We start from the raw sequence: 19,361 nt of genomic DNA, 5'->3' as shown, positions 1-19,361 counted from the left end.
TGCAAATAAGAAATGCCAGGCGCTAAGTCACCTGGTTGCTCTTCCTGGGTCAGTCCCACTGATGCTGGAATCAGGTTGCCTCAGATATAGAACTTCCTTGGCTGGGCACCTGTTACCAAGTCTCACTGTTTGTGAGACTTGGGGAAGTTCAATGTCCCTTGTCTTTGAGGTCCCTGGGCAGAAGTCCCCCGTAATACTGTTTTTGACATTCCCATGGAGATTCACTTATGACTTACCTTCTGTTTCTGTTCTTTTTTCAGAACGTCAACGTGGGCAGAGGAGCCAGGAAGAGAGTAAGTGCTGAGACCACACAGTTTCTCAGCGAGAAGCTAATAGCATGTCTTCTGTTGAAATATTAGCTATATATTTTTAAAGAAAAGCAAAAAGAACATTAATATCACCCTTAAACCTATCACCCCGGGAAACCTCTTAGTTAATGTAGGATGCTATATCCTCCCAGATATTCCTATGCATATGTAAAAATTACATGTATTTATTTTTATTTTTAAAATATATTTATTTATTTATTTATTTATGGCTGCATTGGGTCTTTGTTGCTCCGCGCGGGCTTTCTCTAGTTGCTGCGAGCGCGGGCTACTCTTCATTGCAGTGTGTGGACTTCAGTAGTTGTGGCACGTGGGCTCAGTAGTTGTGGCTCAGGGGCTCTAGAGCGCAGGCTCAGTAGTTGTGGCGCACAGGCTTAGCTGCTTCATGGCATGTGGGATATTCCCAGACCAGGGCTCGAACCCATGTCCCCTGCATTGGCCGGCGGATTCTTTTTTTTTTTTTTTTTTTTTAGTAAATATATTTATTTATTTATTTTTGGCTGCGTTAGGTCTTCATTGCAGTGCGTGGGCTTCTCATTACGGTGGCTTCTCTTGTTGCAGAGCACGGGCTCTAGGTGCACGGGCTTCAGTAGTTGTGGCTCACAAGCTCTAGAGCGCAGGCTCAGTAGCTGTGGCGCACAGGCTTAGTTGCTCCGCGGCATGTGGGATCTTCCCGGACCAGGGCTCGAACCCGTGTCCTGTGCATTAGCAGGTGGATTCTGAACCACTGCGCCACCAGGGAAGCCCCTTTATTTTTAAATAGAATCAAACTGTATGTTATTTTACAATCTGTTTTTTACATAATATATTTAGAGTACCTTCCATTGCCAATAAATATACTTTCATAGCATCATTTAAAATAACTGCATAATATTTTACCATGTGCTCATTAAGGCCATTCCATAATTTTGTTCAACCGTGCCCCACTGTTGGACATTTAAATATTTCCACTTTACCACAATTATGATCAATCCTCCAACAAACATTCATGCATTTAAATCTTTAGGCATATCCTCTGTTATTTCTTAATATAAATTCCTATACATAGAAATTTGGGTCAAAAAGTATAAATACTTGTTAGGCTTTTGATAAATATTTCCAAATTGCTCTTTAGAAAGGTTGTACTAATTTATGGATGTCCATTTTCCCACAACCTTGCCAACGCTGAATATTGGTTTTGTTTGTTTGTTTTGGATTTAGGTTTCACCAGTTTTTGTTTTGTTTTGCTTTGTTTGTTTGTTGTATCCAAAATGTATTGATGGGGATGGTTTCCCATTCATTTTGATTCAGGGTGCTTTTAGTGCTGCTTCTGTCTGAAGGCGCATCCTTCTGTAAGCCTTGCTTTTTCTCCTGCAGGCTGGCAGAGGACAGTAGAGCAGCCAACACACAAAACTACTGTGTGTGCATGTTGGCTAAAGACGGTGGGTGATTTTATAGCATCCTGGGCATTTCACATCCATGAAGTAGGAATTTGGGCTCTGCACCAGGTGCTTCTTTTTTTTTTTTTTTTTTTTTTTTTTTCTTTTTGTGGTATGCGGGCCTCTCACTGTTGTGGCCTCTCCCGTTGCGGAGCACAGGCTCCGGACGCGCAGGCCCAGCGGCCACGGCTCACGGGCCCAGCCGCTCCGCGGCATATGGGATCCTCCCAGACCGGGGCACGAACCCGTATCCCCTGCATCGGCAGGCGGACTCTCAACCACTGCGCCACCAGGGAGGCCCCAGGTGCTTCTTTTTGTGTTTCCTCTCCTCTTCTAGAGAGGGATGAAGGAGATCCTCTGCATGTTCTCGTGGGGAGGTGGTCACCACCCTTCACCAGTTTTATAGTGAAAAAATTGCATTGTTTTATTTTGCATATCTTTGATTGCCAGTGAGGGTGAATATTTTTTATTATGTCATGGGTCACTTTGGCAAGGTATTTAACTGTCTATTGGGGTAGGGGAAAACTAGTCTAGATTTTTTTGCTCCAAGGTTTTGATGGGACTATGAGGCTTAAAGTTACCAAGTACTGGGAGTATTGCTGTAAGATTAACCTTAAGGTGGCAAATTGGAAGGTAAAATGTGAATTAGAGTTGAAGTAGCTTAAAGAACAGCTGGGTGTCATTTCACAGTTGGTCCTGGCTATTAGCATCCAGGCTGTATGGGAAGCAGTAAGGAGGAACCAGCGTTTCTGGTCCCACTACTGGGGCCAAAGACCCACCACAATATTCCAGCTAAGTCCAGGACCACAGGGCTGAGGTGGCCATGATCTTCCAGGCAATGAGAACTCTGGCCTGAGCAGTTCCTTCGGGCTCTTCCGTGAGTGGTCTGACGCATGTTTCGTGTTCTATGTATTGGGACAGAGCTTGGCTTCTGGGAGGATTTGTGAATGAAGGGGCTTTCTGCAGCACTGCTTGCTTGTCTAGGCAGGTCAGGCACTCTGGATTCTCACATGAGGTTTTTGTCCAGGATGAAGATTCAGGGACCGAAGGAGGGAAAGGGACAGATGAATGGGCCCAGTCCAAAGCCACAGTTAGACCCCCTGACCAGCTGGATTTGACTGATGCAGTAAGTAAGCAACATCCTACCCTCGCTCCTTCCACCTCCTCCAGCCTCAGAGATGTATTCTGCCCAGAACTTAGGTTGTGAGATGTCTGCTGACACCCCGGGGAATCATCAGAGGGGGTGGGGGCCCTCTACATTTGACCCTGTTGGTATTTCTCTCCCTTAGGAGCTAAAGGAGGAGTTCACCCGGATTCTGACAGCCAACAACCCACATGCACCCCAGAACATCGTCAGGTACAGCTTCAAAGTAAGTCATCCTCTCTGGGGCAGGGGCCTCTAGGTGCTTCTTGCCTTGGTGACTTGCTGTGTTGCAAAAGCCTCTCAGCTGTCATAGAGATCACCTTTAAACTGAGGTCTTTGGCTGGAACCCTGAGATTTTACATGGAGTTTTCCAGAGATTTTTGAAGTTTCTTTATGAATCTCCCTTCATTCTCGCTAAAGTGCCCTGAAGAGCCACTCTTTTCAGGAATCCTGAAGTGAATCATTTGGTAGGAAAAATACTTTTCCAGTGTATACAGTGTGTTTGTCACTAACATCAACTGTTGGGTCTCCAGAAGCCAGTGTGCCAGTGTCAGGTCCTATATTAGAACTTTTACATAGGATATCTCATTTAATCCTCAGGTTTCTTTGATATAGGAACTATTTTATCTTTATTTTATAGAAACCAAAGATAAATTAGATAAAACAAATTACAAAAGTCACACAGCCAGGACTCAAAGCAAAATTTGAACTAGTTTGATTGACTCTAAAGCAACATTACACTGCTGCTTTAAAAAAAAAGTATACATATATATATATACATATACATATCTATACATACACACACACACATACAGAGTTTTGAATATATAATAGAAATCTAGAAACCCATGGTACTAATTTTAAGAGTCAAAAGAGCAATGAAAATACAATGGAAATTAAACCTCCCTCTCCTGTCCCTTTCCTTGGGGACAACTACTATTAGCAGTTTCTTTCTCTTTTTTTTTTTTGCGGTACGTGGGCCTCTCACTGTTGTGGCCTCTCCCGCTGCGGAGCACAGGCTCCAGACGCGCAGGTCCAGCGGCCATGGCCCACCGGCCCAGCCGCTCCACGCCATGTGGGATCCTCCCGGACCGGGGCATGAACCCGTGTCCCCTGCATCGGCAGGCGGACTCCCAACCACTGCGCCACCAGGGAAGCCCTCTTTCTCTTTTTTAAAAACAGTTTTATTGAGATATAATTTACATATTGAGATAAAATCACCCATTTATTTTTTTAAAAGATGGTATTTAGTTTTTAATTATTAGTGTTTAAGAATTTTATGATATTTGCTGAATTAGCAGATATCCTCTAGTATTAGAAAAATATATTAAAAGATCATTGTGTCTTATCCAGTCAATCATCCATTTTAAAGTGTATAATTCAATGGCTTTTAGTATATTCACAGGTTATGCAACTATCACCACAATCGATTTTAGAACATTTTCATTTCCCCCAAAAGAAACCCCATACCTCTTAGCTGTCACTCCCCAGTCCTCCATTCCTTCCAGCCTTAGGCAACCACTAATCCATTTTCCAGCTCTACAGATTTGCCTGTTCTGGACATTTCATAAAAAGAGAATCAGGGCTTCCCTGGTGGTGCAGTGGTTGAGAATCTGCCTGCCAATGCAGGGGACACGGGTTCGAGCCCTGGTCTGGGACGATCCCACATGCCGCGGAGCAACTAGGCCCGTGAGCCACAACTACTGAGCCTGCGCATCTGGAGCCTGTGCCCCGCAACAAGAAGAGGCCGCAACAGCGAAAGGCCTGCGCACCGCAATGAAGAGTGGCCCCCGCTTGCCGCAACTAGAGAAAGCCCTCACACAGAAACGAAGACCCAACACAGCCAAAAATAAATTAATTAATAAATTAATTTAAAAATATATAGGAACAATCATTAAAAAAGCAAAAGAGAATCAAACAATATGTCACCTTTTGTGACTGGCTTCCTTCGTTTAGCATACTGTTTTCAAGGTTCATTCATGTTGTAATATGTATCAGTACCTCATTTCTTTTTATTGCCAAATAATATTCAATTTTATGACTACCATGTTTTATTTATCCATTCATCAATTGATGGACATTTACATTGTTTCTGCACCTTGGCTATTATGAACAATGCTTCTATGAACATTCATGTACAAGTATTTTTGGCCATGCTGCATGGCTTGTGGTATCTTAGTTCCCTGACCAGGGATTGAACCCAGGCCCTGGCAGTGAAAGCACTGAGTCCTAACTACTAGACTGCCAGGGAATTCCCTTGTGAACTGTTTTCTTAACACACTGCTTCTTAGTCAAGACTGAGTAGTCAGCCCCCTCCACAAAGAGGTTAGGACAAATCCAGTGTATTTCTTGAGAGGTTCCACTCCTGAGTTGTGCTAATGGCATCCCTTGGACAGCCTGTAAAGGGGCGGGGGATGGGATGGGCAGAGAGAAGTTGCCTCGCCCCCCTGAGCTTATGCTGGAGTGTGATACACCCTATGGGCTCCTGTTCTCCTGACCTCTGAAAGAGAGTCTCTTTAGGACTCAGTGTGCCAGCCATGGGAGGCATACTACAGGCAGAGGATTGGTGTCAATGCACCTCTCTTGCCCCCTGAGAAGCTCAGTTATTAGAAGAGATTCCTGTGAGTCAACTGTCAGCTGGGTAGCCATAGGCTCCCAGGCAGGCTCACCTCATGAAACCTTCTAACAGCCTCCCAGGCCTGCCTGGCATCCTCCCACAGAGCTGGCCTCCATCTCATTGGTCCTTCACTGAGATCCAAGAGCTTTAGGTCTCCAAAGCTATTACTTTCCCTTGAAGTGCTGGCCTGAAGAGGCAGATGGATCGGATCTAGGCATGCCTCTCCTCCTTGCACAGAAACAGTGGGATCTGAATTCCATCCCTAAACTGAAGAGGAAGGTCCTAGTCACCACTGGGGCCAGGATGACAGTGAAATCTCAAATGACAACTATATGGATAATTTATTCCCGTGGGACCCTCCATCGTCGTCATAATAATAGCTACTATTTTTATTGAGCACTTATCATGTGTCAGACTCTGTGTTAATAGATTGCTTTCATTATTTTCAATACTCAACTATCCTGCAAATTAATTATTATCCTCATTTTACAGATGAAGAAATTAAGGCTTAGAGTGGTTAAGCCCAAGATCATGCAGATAATAGGGAGCAGAATCAAAATTTGAATCCAATTCTGCCCACATCCATAGATCACGCTTTTAACCACTGCACTGTCCCATCTTCCCATCCATCTGAGTTACTGAGAGAAGAAGAGCTTTGTGGTGACTTTTTGAGGCAGAACATCCCAGTCTATGTGCAGAAATAGTGATTCTTGCAGTCCTCCAGGGATAGCTGTGTCTGGTACCAACCCATGGGTTGGTTTCCTCTCTGGTGAGTTTACCCCAGTGTGCCATACAAATGTAATAATTTTCTCTATGACTTGAAAAGGATTGGAAAGAACTTTTTTGAAAAAGGAAGTGACCCCTGGTCTCAAAGTCAACTTTAGGACTAGGATGCTGATCAGTGAGGGGGCAGCCTAGAGGAATAAAACTATAGGCTGTCTGAAAGCAGGGATCATATCTGCTTTTGCTAAGCTTTGTATCTCTGGAACATAGAATATACTTGACACACTGTGTCTATTCAAAAATTATTTGTTGAAGAAGGAATGAACCCAGTTGCCTGGGCAAGTGCCTTGAGTGACTTGACAAGTGCCAAACCCAAATCTTTTCTAGATTTCTGTGATCCTCTTGTATGGAACAGGGGGACTGGGGACTTGGTGTCTCTGAGGATCTATCCAGCCTTGGCATCCTTAATAGAGTGGAGAAAAAGCCAGGCCAGGTGTGTTTGATGACTGTTTGTGACCTCTCTGAGGTCTGGTTAGACAGGTGAGACAGGATCCCTTGGCATGGATGTAGGAGCCAGTGATAGGTAAATTCAGAGCTGCTCAGAGTTGGAAGAATGTATTTTAAAATATGTCTTTGACAGCTACATATAAACTAATAATGAAATTAAAACATTCTCTAACACCATATATAAAAGGAAACTCAAAATAGATTAAAGACCTAAACGTAAGACTGGAAACCATAAAACTCCCAGAGGAAAACATAGGCAGAACCCTCTTTTACATAAATTGTAGCAATATATATATTTTTTGGATCTGTTTCTTAAAACAAAGGAAATAAAAGCAAAAATAAACAAATGGGATCTAATTAAACTTAAAAGCTTTTGCACAGCAAAGGAAACCATTGAGAAAATGAAAAGACAACCCACTGAATGGGAGAAAATATTTGCAAATAATATGACCAATAAGGGGGTTAATATCCAAAATATATAAACAGCTCATACGACTCAACATTAAAAAAAACAAACAACCCTGTTAAAAAATGGGCAGAAGACCTGACGACATTTTTCCAAAGAAGACATGCAGATGGCCAACAGGCACATGAAAAGATGCTCAACATCACTAATTATCAGGAAATGCAAATCAAAACCACAATGAGATATCACCTCACACCTGTCAGGATGGCTATCATCAAAAGACCACAAATAACAAATGTTGGTGAGGATGTGGAGAAAAGGGGACCCTCGTACACTGTTGGTGGGAATGTAAATTGGTGCAGACACTGTGGAAAACAGTATGGAGGTTTCTCAAAAAACTAAAATAGAACTACCATATGACCCAGCAATTCCACTCCTGAGTATATATCTGAAAAAAACAGAAACACTAATTCAAAAAGATATATGCACCCCAATGTTCATAGCAGCACTGTTTACAATTGTTTACAAATGAAAGCAAACTATGTGTCCATCAACAGATGAATGGATAAAGATGTGGTATATATATACAATGGAAAACTACTCAGCCATAAAAATGAAATTTTGCCATTTGCAACAACATGGATGGACTTGGAGGGTATTATCCTAAGTGAAATAAGTCAAACAGAGAAAGACAAATACTGTATGATATCACTTAATGTGGAATCTAAAAAACACAACAAACTAGTGAATATAACAAAAAAGAAGCAGATTCACAAATGTAGAAAACAAACTGGTCATTACCAGTGGGGAGAGGGAAGGGGAGAGGGGAAATATAAGGGTAGGGGATTAAGAGGTACAAATTATTAGGTATAAAATAAGCTACAAGGATATATTGTACAATACAGGGAATATAACCAATATTTTATAACAACTATAATTGGAATATAACCTTTAAAAATTGTGAATCACTATATTGTACACCTGTAACATATAATATTGTAAATCAACTATACTTCAATAAAATTTTAAAAGAATAATGGAAATAAAAACAAAAATAAACAAATGGGGGCTTCCCTCGTGGTGCAGTGGTTAAGAATCCTCCTGCCAATGCAGGGGACACGGGTTTGAGCCCTGGTCTGGGAAGATCCCACATGCCGCGGAGCAACTAAGCCTGTGCACCACAACTGCTGAGCCTGCACTCTAAAGCCTGCGAGCCACAACTACTGAGCCCGTGTACCACAACTACTGAAGCCCACATACCTAGAGCCTGTGCTCTGCAACAAGAGAAGCCACTGCAATAAGAAGCCTGCACACCGCAACGAAGAGTAGCTTCCCCCTCACCACAACCAGAGACAAGCCCAAGTGCAGCAACAAAGACCCAACAGAACCAAAAATAAAATAAATAAAATGAAATTAATTAATTAAAAAATAAAATAAACAAATGGGACCTAGTGAAACTTAAAAGCTTTTGCACAGCAAAGGAAACTATAAAAAAGACAAAAAGACAATCCTCAGGGCTTCCCTGGTGGCGCAGTGGTTGAGAGTCCACCTGCCGATGCAGGGGACACGGGTTCGTGCCCCGGTCCGGGAAGATCCCACATGCCGCGGAGCAGCTGGGCCCGTGAGCCATGGCCGCTGGGCCTGCGCGTCCAGAGCCTGTGCTCCGTGACGGGGGAGGCCATAGCAGTGAGAGGCCTGCGTACCGCAAAAAATAAATAAATTAATTAATTAATTTTAAAAAATGGGCAGAAGACCTAAATAGACTTCTCTCCAAAGAAGACAGATGGCCAAGAGGCACATGAAAAGCTGCTCAACATCACTAATTATTAGAGAAATGTAAGTCAAAACTACAATGAGGTATCACCTCACACCAGTTAGAATGGGCATCATCAGAAAATCTACAAACGACAAATGCTGGAGAGGGTGTGGAGAAAAGGGAACCCTTCTGCACTGTTGGTGGGAATGTAAATTGATACAGCCACTATGGAGAACCGTATGGAGGTTCCTTAAAAAACTAAAAATAGAATTACCATATGACCCAGGAATCCCACTACTGGGCATATACCCAGAAAAAACCATAGTTCAAAAAGACACATGCACCCCAATGTCCACTGCAGCACTATTTACGATAGCCAGGTCATGGAAGCAACCTAAATGCCCATCAACAGACGAATGGATAAGGATGTGGTACATATATACAATGGAATATTACTCAGCCATAAAAAGGAACGAAATTGGGTCATTTGTAGAGACATGGATGGACCTAGAGACTGTCATACAAAGTGAAGTAAGTCAGAAAGAGAAAAACAAATGTCGTGTATTAACGCATATATGTGGAATCTAGAAAAGTGGTGCAGATGAACCAGTTTGCAAGGCAGAAATAGACACACAGATGTAGAGCACACACATATGGACACCAAGGGGGGAAAGTGGGGGTGGTGGTGGTGGTGGTGAGATGAATTGGGAGATTGGGATTGACATATATACACTAATATGTATAAAACAGATAACAATAAGAACCTGCTGTATAAAAAAAATTTTTTTAAGAAAAGAAAAGCAAAAAAAGTGTTCATGAGAACTTAAAAAAACTTTATTTCATTTGCTTTCTCTTCTTTAAACTGGCAATGCAATGAAAACTTCAGGTTAACTGAGGATTTAGTAAGTTATAATTCTATTAATAGATGGACTATCTTAGGCCTTTAGAACAAAGGCAAACTGTATTCTGATTCCAGCCCTTTCAGGGACCCCGGGTCTGACTCAGCCCCTTTCTTCTTAGGAAGGCACATATAAGCTAACTGGCCTTGTGGACCAACTGGCAGTTCACTTCAGCCAAGTCGGAAACCTGATCCCCAAAGACTCGGATGAAGGACGGCGACAGCACTACCTCGATGAGTTAGCAGCAGGTGAGCCTCTGGGCCAGCCTGAGGCTGCAGCCTAGAGCGTGGTCCCCTTTCTCTGGTCACTCTAGGGAGGAGATGGCTAAGCCAGAACTTTGCAGAGCCTTTTCTTACATAAAGTCTAACAGCTGGCTGTCCTGGGTATGTCTGGGAGCTAACCCATGAGGCTCAGGCCAAGGAGAACCCTGGGGAAGGCGAGCTCTGAAAGGCAGAAATGAAGAAGGCCTTACCCCTCCAGGGGATGGGGGAGTGGGCTGGACTTTGAGCTCAACACCAATATCCTACCAAGGTTCTCAGGAGTCCGCCAAGGTGGTGACTTCAGAAACAGAAATCCTTGAAGAAGAAGAGCCCAAGGAAGCTGAAGCTGGGAGTCAAACAGATGTGCCTGCCGCTGAGGTTCAGTATAATATTGCTCTCCATCCCACCCCTCCCTGCTCCAGCTATGGCTGGAGGCTTCAGGGGTGACTCACCGGTGCTGGGGGCTGAAGGTGAGAAGTCAAGAGACCTCAGGTGCCAGCACCTCTGGCATAATCACTCTCTCCCACTTCCATCCTATCCCAGGACACGACTTCTCCCCACTCCCTATCCTGCACCACCTTCTTCTCACAGCTGAGTCCTAGTCCTGTGGGTCTTTCTTTCCAGGCACCTGAGAAAATGGCCAAAGAAGAATCAATGACTCCTAAGCAGCCCAAGGAACTAAAGCTCACCAGCAAGTTAAACTTCAGTGAGAGGGCCTCACAGACCTGCAACAACCCCCTCCGGGTAGAGCAACGCCCGCCCCCCGCCCCGCCCCGAGCCCCTTCCCCTCGAAGCTCCATGCTGTGCATAGCGGGGAGGGAGCAGGCCTGACCCAGCACCAGCAGCCCTCAGCCTGGCAGGTGACAGGGAGGATGGAAGAGTTTCGCTCTTCCAGGGGAGCTGGGAGCATGTGTTCAGGTCCCAGTAAGTCATCCAGGCAGGAGTTCAGAGGGAGTAACAAGGAGGCTGGATCGCTCTACTGAGAGCCTGAAACTTGAATTGGGCCTTGAAGTGAAGGTCAGGATTTGGGGAAGGAAGGGGAGGCCAGAATGTGCCAGGGAGTCAAGATTAGGAGCCAGTCTGACTGAAGTCGATGGTCTCCGTGATAGACTAGCTGGTAGTTCCCTGGCTCATAAGTGTGGAGGACCCTGAGTATCAGGCTGAAAGAATCTCTCAGGGTTTCAGGTGAGAGACTCACATATGTAAGGCAGTGTTCTCCACAAATCAACCTGAAGGGAGGGCAGAAATCTACAGGGTGGGGTTTCGGCGGCTCCTAACCACCCTCTGTAGTCCCCAAGCTGACGTTCAGTAATCTGGGTGATACACAATGGGGAGGGGGTGCATTCCCCTGGTGGAGTCAGAGACCCAAGTATTAGGGGGAAACCTTCTTAAGGTGAGGAATATTAGCTCAATGGCCTGCCGGGGGTTGACCTCTGGTCCAGCATTGGAGGCTGGCCAAGGGCTGAGTTCTTGCAGATCTGTTCATCCCCCTCTTGGAGTTCTTCCTGGTTGAAACTGGCACAATCAGGCTTCACTGCCCCTACTTTCTAGCTTAGGCTTCTTCTGAAGGAGCCCTGGATGGAAATTTTAGGCTTTCACCATGTCATTTTGTCCTTTACCCAGGCCATTCTTTAATTCCCCAGTGCTGTGTTCCACCCCTTCCTCAGCTCCAACAAAAATGCTCCTCCTGAGGATATACCATTGGGCTAAGTGAGAAGGAGTTGAGGGCTTTCTGTGGGTCACCTGTTGTCACTGTTCTCTAGGACCGAGAATGCCAGACGGAGCCTCCTCCCAGGACACACTTTTCAGCCACAGCCAATCGGGTGAGACCCTGGGCCAATCTAAAAGCCATCACTCCCTCCCCCTCTGTATCCTTGTCTATCTCCCTTGGCAACAAGGGAGACTGGCGTGGTCAAAGATCCCTCTGGAAATCTGCCCTCCTCATCCACCCACCTCCCTGCTCCTTGTCTAGTCTGTGAACTCCAGGCACATGAGACCGTAGCTCTCCACCCGGAGAGCTCTATATCAGCCCAGGGCAAGACTGTCCAAGGGGGAAGCAGGTATGGCTTCTGGAAGTTCCTGCAAACGGGGGAGAACATTCGTTGCCCCGGATGCTCTACAGCCTGTGGCACGTCACGGCTGACTCTGAAGTGTTAGCACTCTGACCCTGCCCATCCAGCAGCCTTCAGTGTTCCTGCAGACGCTCCTTCCACCTCAAGTCCTTCTGGAGAGCCATGCTGATTTGGGCAGGATATGGTGCCAGGTGACCTGAGCTCAGCACCCAACTGCTCACACTGCAAGATCCTAGGCAAATCATGTCACCCTTAATGCCTTAATCTCTTTGTCTGTCAAATGAGGATGACAAGCAGCCTCACAGGGTTGTTGGAGGGCTCTGAATGAACACCCAAGTACAGTGCAGTGTGGAGAACTGGCCCATGGGTGAATTATTAAATGTAAGGTGTGCCTATCTGACCTCCAGGGAGCAGTGGCTGCTCAGATCTGGGGAGCACACAGTGCGGCCTGGGGCATTTGCCCAGCCCCAGATCCATGCTGCTTCCTCTGCTACTATCCTTGGGCTTCTCTTACTGTCAGAGCCAGTTAGCAGGGGTTCCCTTACTTTTGGTGATCTTTTTATGCTGAGAAGTTTTGATCAGGGCTGTAGACAGCCAGCCTGAGCCAATATGTTTATCCCATCCCTACAGGGGGAGTCATTTTTTAAATTTCCTAGTTCAGAGTCTCATAAATCACTAAGAAAACTGTGAGCTAGCTGATCTTTGCCCATTTGTTCTGCCCTAGTAGAGGTGGTAGGCTGGAACGATACTGATCTCCAGCTGACAACTGAGCCCCTGGGTTGCACGGTGGAAAGCCCAGCCCCGGGGTGCTCTGAGAGCCCCTTCATTCCTGTCCTAGAGCTGACAGTTAGCAGGGAAGACAGACACTGAATACATAATTAAGGTGGGCCAAGTAGAGGATACTATGAAGACCTGTGACGGGTTGAAGATCGACTCTTCAAGCCCTAAAGGCTGAAGAGGAGCTGGCTGGGTGGAGATTTTGCCCTAAGATGATCCTTCTCATCTCTCCCTTGCCTAGTGGAAGATCTATGATGCCTACATGGAAGAGCTTGGGAAGCAGGAAAAGAATAAAGAGAAGGAGAAGACCGAGACCCCAGTGGCTAAAAAAATGGAGAAGATGGCGATGAGGAAGCTGACATCTATGGAGTCCCAGGTTTGATGAGGCCTCCTATGACTCAGTCACAGAGAATGACTGAGTGGTACCTTGGCTCCTGGGTAGACAGAAGCCTGGCTGTCTGTGAGGACTTCACAGACACTTAAGGCAGGATGCTAATGATACTTATGAACAGTTCTTTCCTTGTGGGAAGGTGTGAGGAGAGCTAGAACTGCCTCTGGCATTCCACAGATCACCCCAATTTTATATAGGTCTGGAGGCTAGCAGGAATTCAGGATTGTTGGGCTAGGGGGCAACAGAAGACATGAATGTTATTAAAAGCCTGATGTGCACCCTGGAAGAGCTTGGGAGTCTTCCCAGGGCAGGGTGGCATGTGAGGATAAGGCACCACCTCCCTGGCCAAAAGTTCATGGGGTTTGGGAGGGTGATTTTCTCTTGGACCTTCAGTCTTTGGGTTTACTTGCACTCAATTCTTCAGGTCCAGGAGCCAAGTCAGAGCTGACCACAGCTTATCATAGAGTCCAAGCCAATGGGTATGGCAACCCTGCGTTGGATTTGCCATGAAGAGCTATGCAAGAGTCATAATAGAGGTCACGGTTGGGAGCTCACTGTGGGTGTAGCCAGCATAGGTTTGGAGATCATCATGGAAGTTAACAGTGATAGGTCACTGCAGGGAGGGTCACCACAGGGAGATACTGAGGGGCCACATTTGTCCCTTCAATAGAGAGAGAGATGGGTCAGGAGCCAGAGTCCCATTATGGAGATCAGGATGAGTTTGATGTGCAATGGGGAGGGAAGGACAATGTCCACAAGAAGCCAGGGTCAAGTTCAGCACCTCGGAGAGCTCCCAGACAGCTCTCAGGGAAGTGGTTCTGCTCCACTCCAGAATAGAAGCCAGATCATACTCTTCCTTTGTCTGAAGTATGCCCACTTCCACTCAATTCCATGCCCGTGAAAAGTCACATTTTAGGGGAGGTTTGAGGGTTCCCAGCCCTGCCTTAATAGGAACTGCCCAATTCAGTTTCATTTAATCACAGAGCAAGCACTTGGTGGTCATGACCATGCTGAGTACTGGAACCCTGAGGTGAAAGATAAGTCCCTGCCCTGCAGGTTGCCCTGTCCAGACCCTTAACTTTTCCTGCACCGTTCCCTAGAGGTTAGGGGCTTCAGAGGGACTGTTGGCCTGGGTCCAGTTTCGCTTGAAGGTCCATCAGGGGTTTGGCTATGGGCTCTGGGGCCTTGGTTAAAGAAATCTTAACTGCAGTCACCAGGACCCACAGACCAGAAGTACGATCCCTGTGACTGAGACTGAAAACTGTCCTTGGGTCTCAGCCCTACCAGAGTTGGTGTCTAGGGAGGCAGGACCACACTGGGTTCTTCCAGCTTGGCTAACATGAAAGGCTGTGATGCAGGCAGATTCCAGCCCTCTGAACCAAGAAATACAGTGGAACAGGACACTGGGGGTATAACATAGCCAGTTAATACTTTAGTATTCTATTCAGCCACCCCCCAAGGGAATTGACCTGTAACTGGGAATCCCAAGTACTGGGCCAGGCTATCTGTAGAGCAGATTGGGGGTGGCAGTTGCCTTCCCCTTTGCTGAGGCCCAGCACATGAACAGAGTGATACCCCTTTCTCAGAGACCCAGATCTGATTAGGTTGGTATAAAACTCAAGTGTGTGGGAGGAGAGAAAGCAGAATAACTTCCTGATACTCTGTCGGAAGGTCTGCAGTGGTAGATCTCAGATTTCTGTCTCACTAATGGTTTGGGTAAATGCACAGAAATGAATGTAAGTTTGTCTTATCTGAGAGATTAAGACAGCAAAGGGGGAAAGGGCTCAGAGGCCACAAGTTCAGTCAGAACCAACAAAGAGCTGTGTCTGCTCAAGTAGCATAGTTTCCAGAACCATACTCTCTCCTCAGAGCACATGTGGATCCCTGAGTCTCCCAGGACCAGGAAAGGGTGGTCAGGCTGGGTAGAAACTGGCTGTCTGTGTGGGGCTGAGAGCACAGGCCCTAGAGTCCACAGATTTGAGTGTACATCCTGGCTTTGCCATGGAGCTGGATTTTTCTAAAACCTGTTCCCTCATCTGTAGACAGCCTAATGATACCTGATTTGCAAGACTGTCGTGAGAACCCAAGATAATATATGCACAGCCCCTAAAATAGTACTTGCTTGATACTGGTTGACAGGTGGTGGCTGTTAATATGCCATGCATGGCTGATGGAGCTGGGAGGGTTCGCCTGAAGGAGTGCTGACTCGAGGAATGAGGTGCTGTCCTCCTACATCAGAGGACCTAGCATCTGGCACACAAGTCTCTATAGCTGGAGGACAGAGTTAGGACCATGGGTATAAGACTCAGGGAAGTAGGTTTCAGCTAACAGGCTGTCTGACCGTACAAGATACTGCCTGACTTGGGGAGAGGTATTTGCCAGAAAGCTGCTGAGGGGGAAGGATTCCTGCTTTGGGTCAGGGAATAGGGGGTAGTAGCTGGGACCAGGTGAACTCTGAGAGTTGTGATTATAAGACTCCAGTGAATGTCCTTGGTCGGTTTTCTGAAATAAGCTTGGAGTCGGTTTGAAAACTGATGAGAGAGTCTCAAAGGCAGTCCCCCATGTGTGACTTTGTAAGTAATCCCCCACCACACTGGGCCGCATGTTTCTTCTGACACCACCATCACCATTACCACCGGACACTGGGTTACTAACACCATGGTGCTTATTACATTTAATCCTACAAAGACCCCATGACGCAGGTGGCATTATCCATCCCCACTGTATCAGAGTACTCTAAAACACAGAGATGTAATTTACCTAAAGTTGCCACTCGGCTCCTAATCTGTGGGATGGGATGGGATGGGATGCAGGTCTGTGTGGTCCCAGAACCCGTTCTCTTAACCACTGCCTGACACTGTCAGTCCTGGGAAATCTCACGTTTGAGAGCCATGGGCCTGGCCCTCTGGAGCCCCTCTGGAGGGCTGTCCACGCCACTGGTTCATTCCTGCCACCTGCCCTAAACTCTTTAGGCCCTTCTTGCCAGCTCCAAGCTCTTTGCTCCTCTTTTAACCTGTTAAATGGTTTACGTTATGGAATTTCACATAATGATGATCTTGGTTTTTTTGTTCAGGATGAGTCATTTCCCCCTGACATGAAACTTCATGCTTTCTCTTTGGCCTGGGCCGTGGACAGGGCCCTGGGTTAGGAGTCAGTTCTGCCTTGTACTCCCTGTGTAAACACAGGTCTCTTTCCTCTCCCTGGGCCTCCATGTCCTCCTCAACTCTTGACTAAATAAGTTGGACCAGAAGATCTCTGAGAACTTTAACAGGAGCCCTTGTTGCTCAGGCTGGTGAAACTTCTGTCCCCACCAAAGAAGTCTCCTACCTACCCTGTCTGCTGTCCCCTCCAATACCCCTGCTGGGCTCTCTTCAGTGCCCTGTCTTGTGCTCAGAGATACGCCTTCCCCAGAATAAGCTCAGGATGAAAGAGCAGGAGGCAGGCTCTGCTCAGGGGCCAAGTATAGCAGTACAGACGCCTTGTGCCACTTGTGAGCTGGGCGTTCCCAGAAGAGGATGTTGGGGAGAACTGGGCCTTGAAGCACAAAGAGATACCTTTACAGAGCTATCTGGGGTGGGTGGTGTCAAAGAGGCATTGCTGAACCAATTGTAAGTCAGGGCTGTGGCTCAGGGCATGACCTTCCAGATGCTGACTTAGGACCTGTGGCTCCTGTATCTCCACAGAGTGATGACATCACCAAACTGACCCGAGCTGCTAAAATCATGGAGTGGATGGTCAACCAGAACACATATGATGATGTTGCTCAAGGTTAGATTGAAAGTGCTGGCAACTACTATTATTACCTGTATTAAAAATCCCTCATACAAAACGAGTATTTGAGTGTCCCATGCTAGGTCCTACAGGTGCAAGGGGAGAAAAAGTAATCCCTTCTCTGGATGTCACTAGGGAGATAAGACTTAACACAGGTCAAACAGGAACAATGGCATAAGAAAGAAATGGGTGTGGTGATGAGATCTGACAATGGTGCAGCAAAAAATCTGCACATTAGTGATTTAACAGCATCTTTCTAACAATCCTGGGAGGCAGCAGAGGAGAGATTTTTATCCCTTCTTCACACACGGCAAAGCTAAGGCCAAGGCCACCTGACTAGTGGAAGGCAGAGAGGACCCAAACCTAGGTCTTAAGCCACCTAATTCTGTTCTCTACTCTGTCCAGCTTAGGGACCATAGAAGTGCTAGAATGCAGACAGAAACTGCTCTGGGGATCCTCAAGAATGGAGGAGGAGAAGTGAGGAGTGACATCAGTCAAGGAAGGCTTCGGGGAGGGCTGAGCTGGATGCCAAGGGACAAGCAGAGCTTGAGTGGGAGATTAGCAGAGGGCAGATGTGCTGGGCAGGAGACAGCACGAGCAGTGACTCAGCGGTGAACGTGAACTGGAAGGGACTCTGGGAACAAGGGGCAGCAGGCTCAGTGACCCCGACAGGGGCTCTGTTGGAAAGTGGTGAGAGTTCAGGCTGCAGAAGTGGTCGGGGCCACTTAAGGAAGGGCCTCGAATGTCACGCAGGGAATCTGAGCTTTCTCTGCAGAGAGTTCAAAGATACTGTCCAGGCAGGGACACAGCCCGAGGAGAGCAGGGCTGGAGGAGGGTACCACTGGGCAGAATACAGCGGCAGAGGCGAGGGTGAGGTTCCAGTGTGGGTAGAGTGGACCTCACTGCACCTTACCCACAATGCGTCATCAGGGTTGGAGAAAAAGGTGCAGTTACAACAGTGAGCAGCAAGCACCAGCCTTCCCTGGGAATGGCCTGTGTACCAGGCGGTGCAGTTACAACAGTGAACAGCAAGCACCAGCCTTCCCTGGGAATGGCCTGTGTACCAGGCGTTGTACTGTGCAATTTACATGTATTATTCTATTTCATCCTGACAGCCACACTGTCAGGTGAAAACCACTATTATCTCCATTTTATAGATGAGACATTCAGGCTGAAATGTCACCACTTGTTGGAAAACACAGCTAGTGTGAGGTGTGAACGGCACAATCAGGACTCGAACACGGGCCCCCTGGATCCATAGCCTGAGCACTTTAGCACGAGGCCACAGAGCCACTGAGCTGGAAGAGGCATTTCAAATAAACAATATGTCTATGTGAGTGATTAATTAGTGATGAGGTGAAGAAAGAGATTGATTCACAAACGCTTAAATCCTGGGGGCCTGGGAAATTCTGGTGTCTTTGACAGAGCCAGGGAAACGGAATCCTTCCCATGGCATGAACAGCACATTCCCAAGTGGCTGGTATTTCCCTAAGAGGTTGTGCATTTATTTGGAGCAGCTGCCTCCCCATAGCTGGCAGCTCCCCACTGCTGGCTGGTCTCCTCTGCTGACAGCCCAGGGCTCTTCTTGGTGACTTGATGCTCATTGCTCACCCATGGGACAGAGAACCCAGGGCTGCCAAGACCAGCAGCCTAAACAAACCCCCTTGTTATCATTCAGGCTGGAAAACGACCTTGAGTGCTTTTCAAAGCTGTCAAAGTACACGGCAGCTGTGAATGAATTTGTCACTCACACAGCTTGGCTTCCTGAAACCCAGACTCTGCAATCAGCCCACCAAAGAGCTGCAAACATGATTAATATCCATGGAGAAACTGGCCTTGGTGAACCTTTTTCATTTATAAGAACACAGTCACATAAAAATGTAGTGAACCTTGATTTTTTTAAATTGCATACACTTTTCCCTTTGGGAAGAAGCGAAAACAGAGAAGTGTTACCGATTAATCTCCTCTCTGAAACGAAGTCTTTTCAAAGATAGTCTGAGCTCAGGGATCTCTGATGTGATCAAGGCTCATGCCTCTGACCACTCTTTTGTTTTGTCTGAGCCATTTTTTTTTTTTTTTTTTTTTTTTTTGCGGTACGCAGGCCTCTCACTGTTGTGGCCTCTCCCGTTGCGGAGCACAGGCTCCAGACGCGCCGACTCAGTGGCCATGGCTCACGGGCCCAGCCGCTCTGTGGCATGTGGGATCTTCCCGGACCGGGGCACAAACCCGCATCCCCTGCATCGGCAGGCGGACTCTCAACCACTGTGCCACCAGGGAAGCCCCTGTCTGAGCCA

General features: G+C 46.7%; 1 protein-coding gene and 1 pseudogene across 3 annotated transcripts in view; one reads left to right on the top strand and one right to left on the bottom strand.

Moving 5' to 3' along the window:
* The window catches only part of DNAI1 (dynein axonemal intermediate chain 1), a 64,319-nt gene that overhangs the window by 19,788 nt on the left and 25,170 nt on the right, over positions 1-19,361 (top strand). Inside the window, exons 2-10 of one of the 2 annotated variants that reach the window (XM_081238298.1) lie at positions 261-293; positions 2,772-2,870; positions 3,034-3,114; positions 9,918-10,044; positions 10,328-10,434; positions 10,681-10,800; positions 11,820-11,879; positions 13,147-13,281; positions 16,980-17,064. In XM_081238298.1, the coding sequence (XP_081094424.1) occupies positions 261-293; positions 2,772-2,870; positions 3,034-3,114; positions 9,918-10,044; positions 10,328-10,434; positions 10,681-10,800; positions 11,820-11,879; positions 13,147-13,281; positions 16,980-17,064 (847 nt within the window). The remainder of the gene's footprint in view (positions 1-260; positions 294-2,771; positions 2,871-3,033; positions 3,115-9,917; positions 10,045-10,327; positions 10,435-10,680; positions 10,801-11,819; positions 11,880-13,146; positions 13,282-16,979; positions 17,065-19,361) is intronic. The other variant, XM_081238299.1, reaches the window with a different exon arrangement.
* LOC308619091 (small ribosomal subunit protein eS27-like) lies at positions 1,624-2,136 on the bottom strand (annotated as a pseudogene). Its single transcript has one exon. The product of its transcript is annotated as a small ribosomal subunit protein eS27-like (transcript).

Source organism: Mesoplodon bidens (genome assembly GCF_964165515.1).
Source record: "Mesoplodon bidens genome assembly, chromosome: 6".
NCBI lineage: Eukaryota > Metazoa > Chordata > Mammalia > Artiodactyla > Ziphiidae > Mesoplodon > Mesoplodon bidens.
Note: the sequence above shows the minus strand (reverse complement) of the source record. Positions and strands in the feature narration are given on the sequence as shown.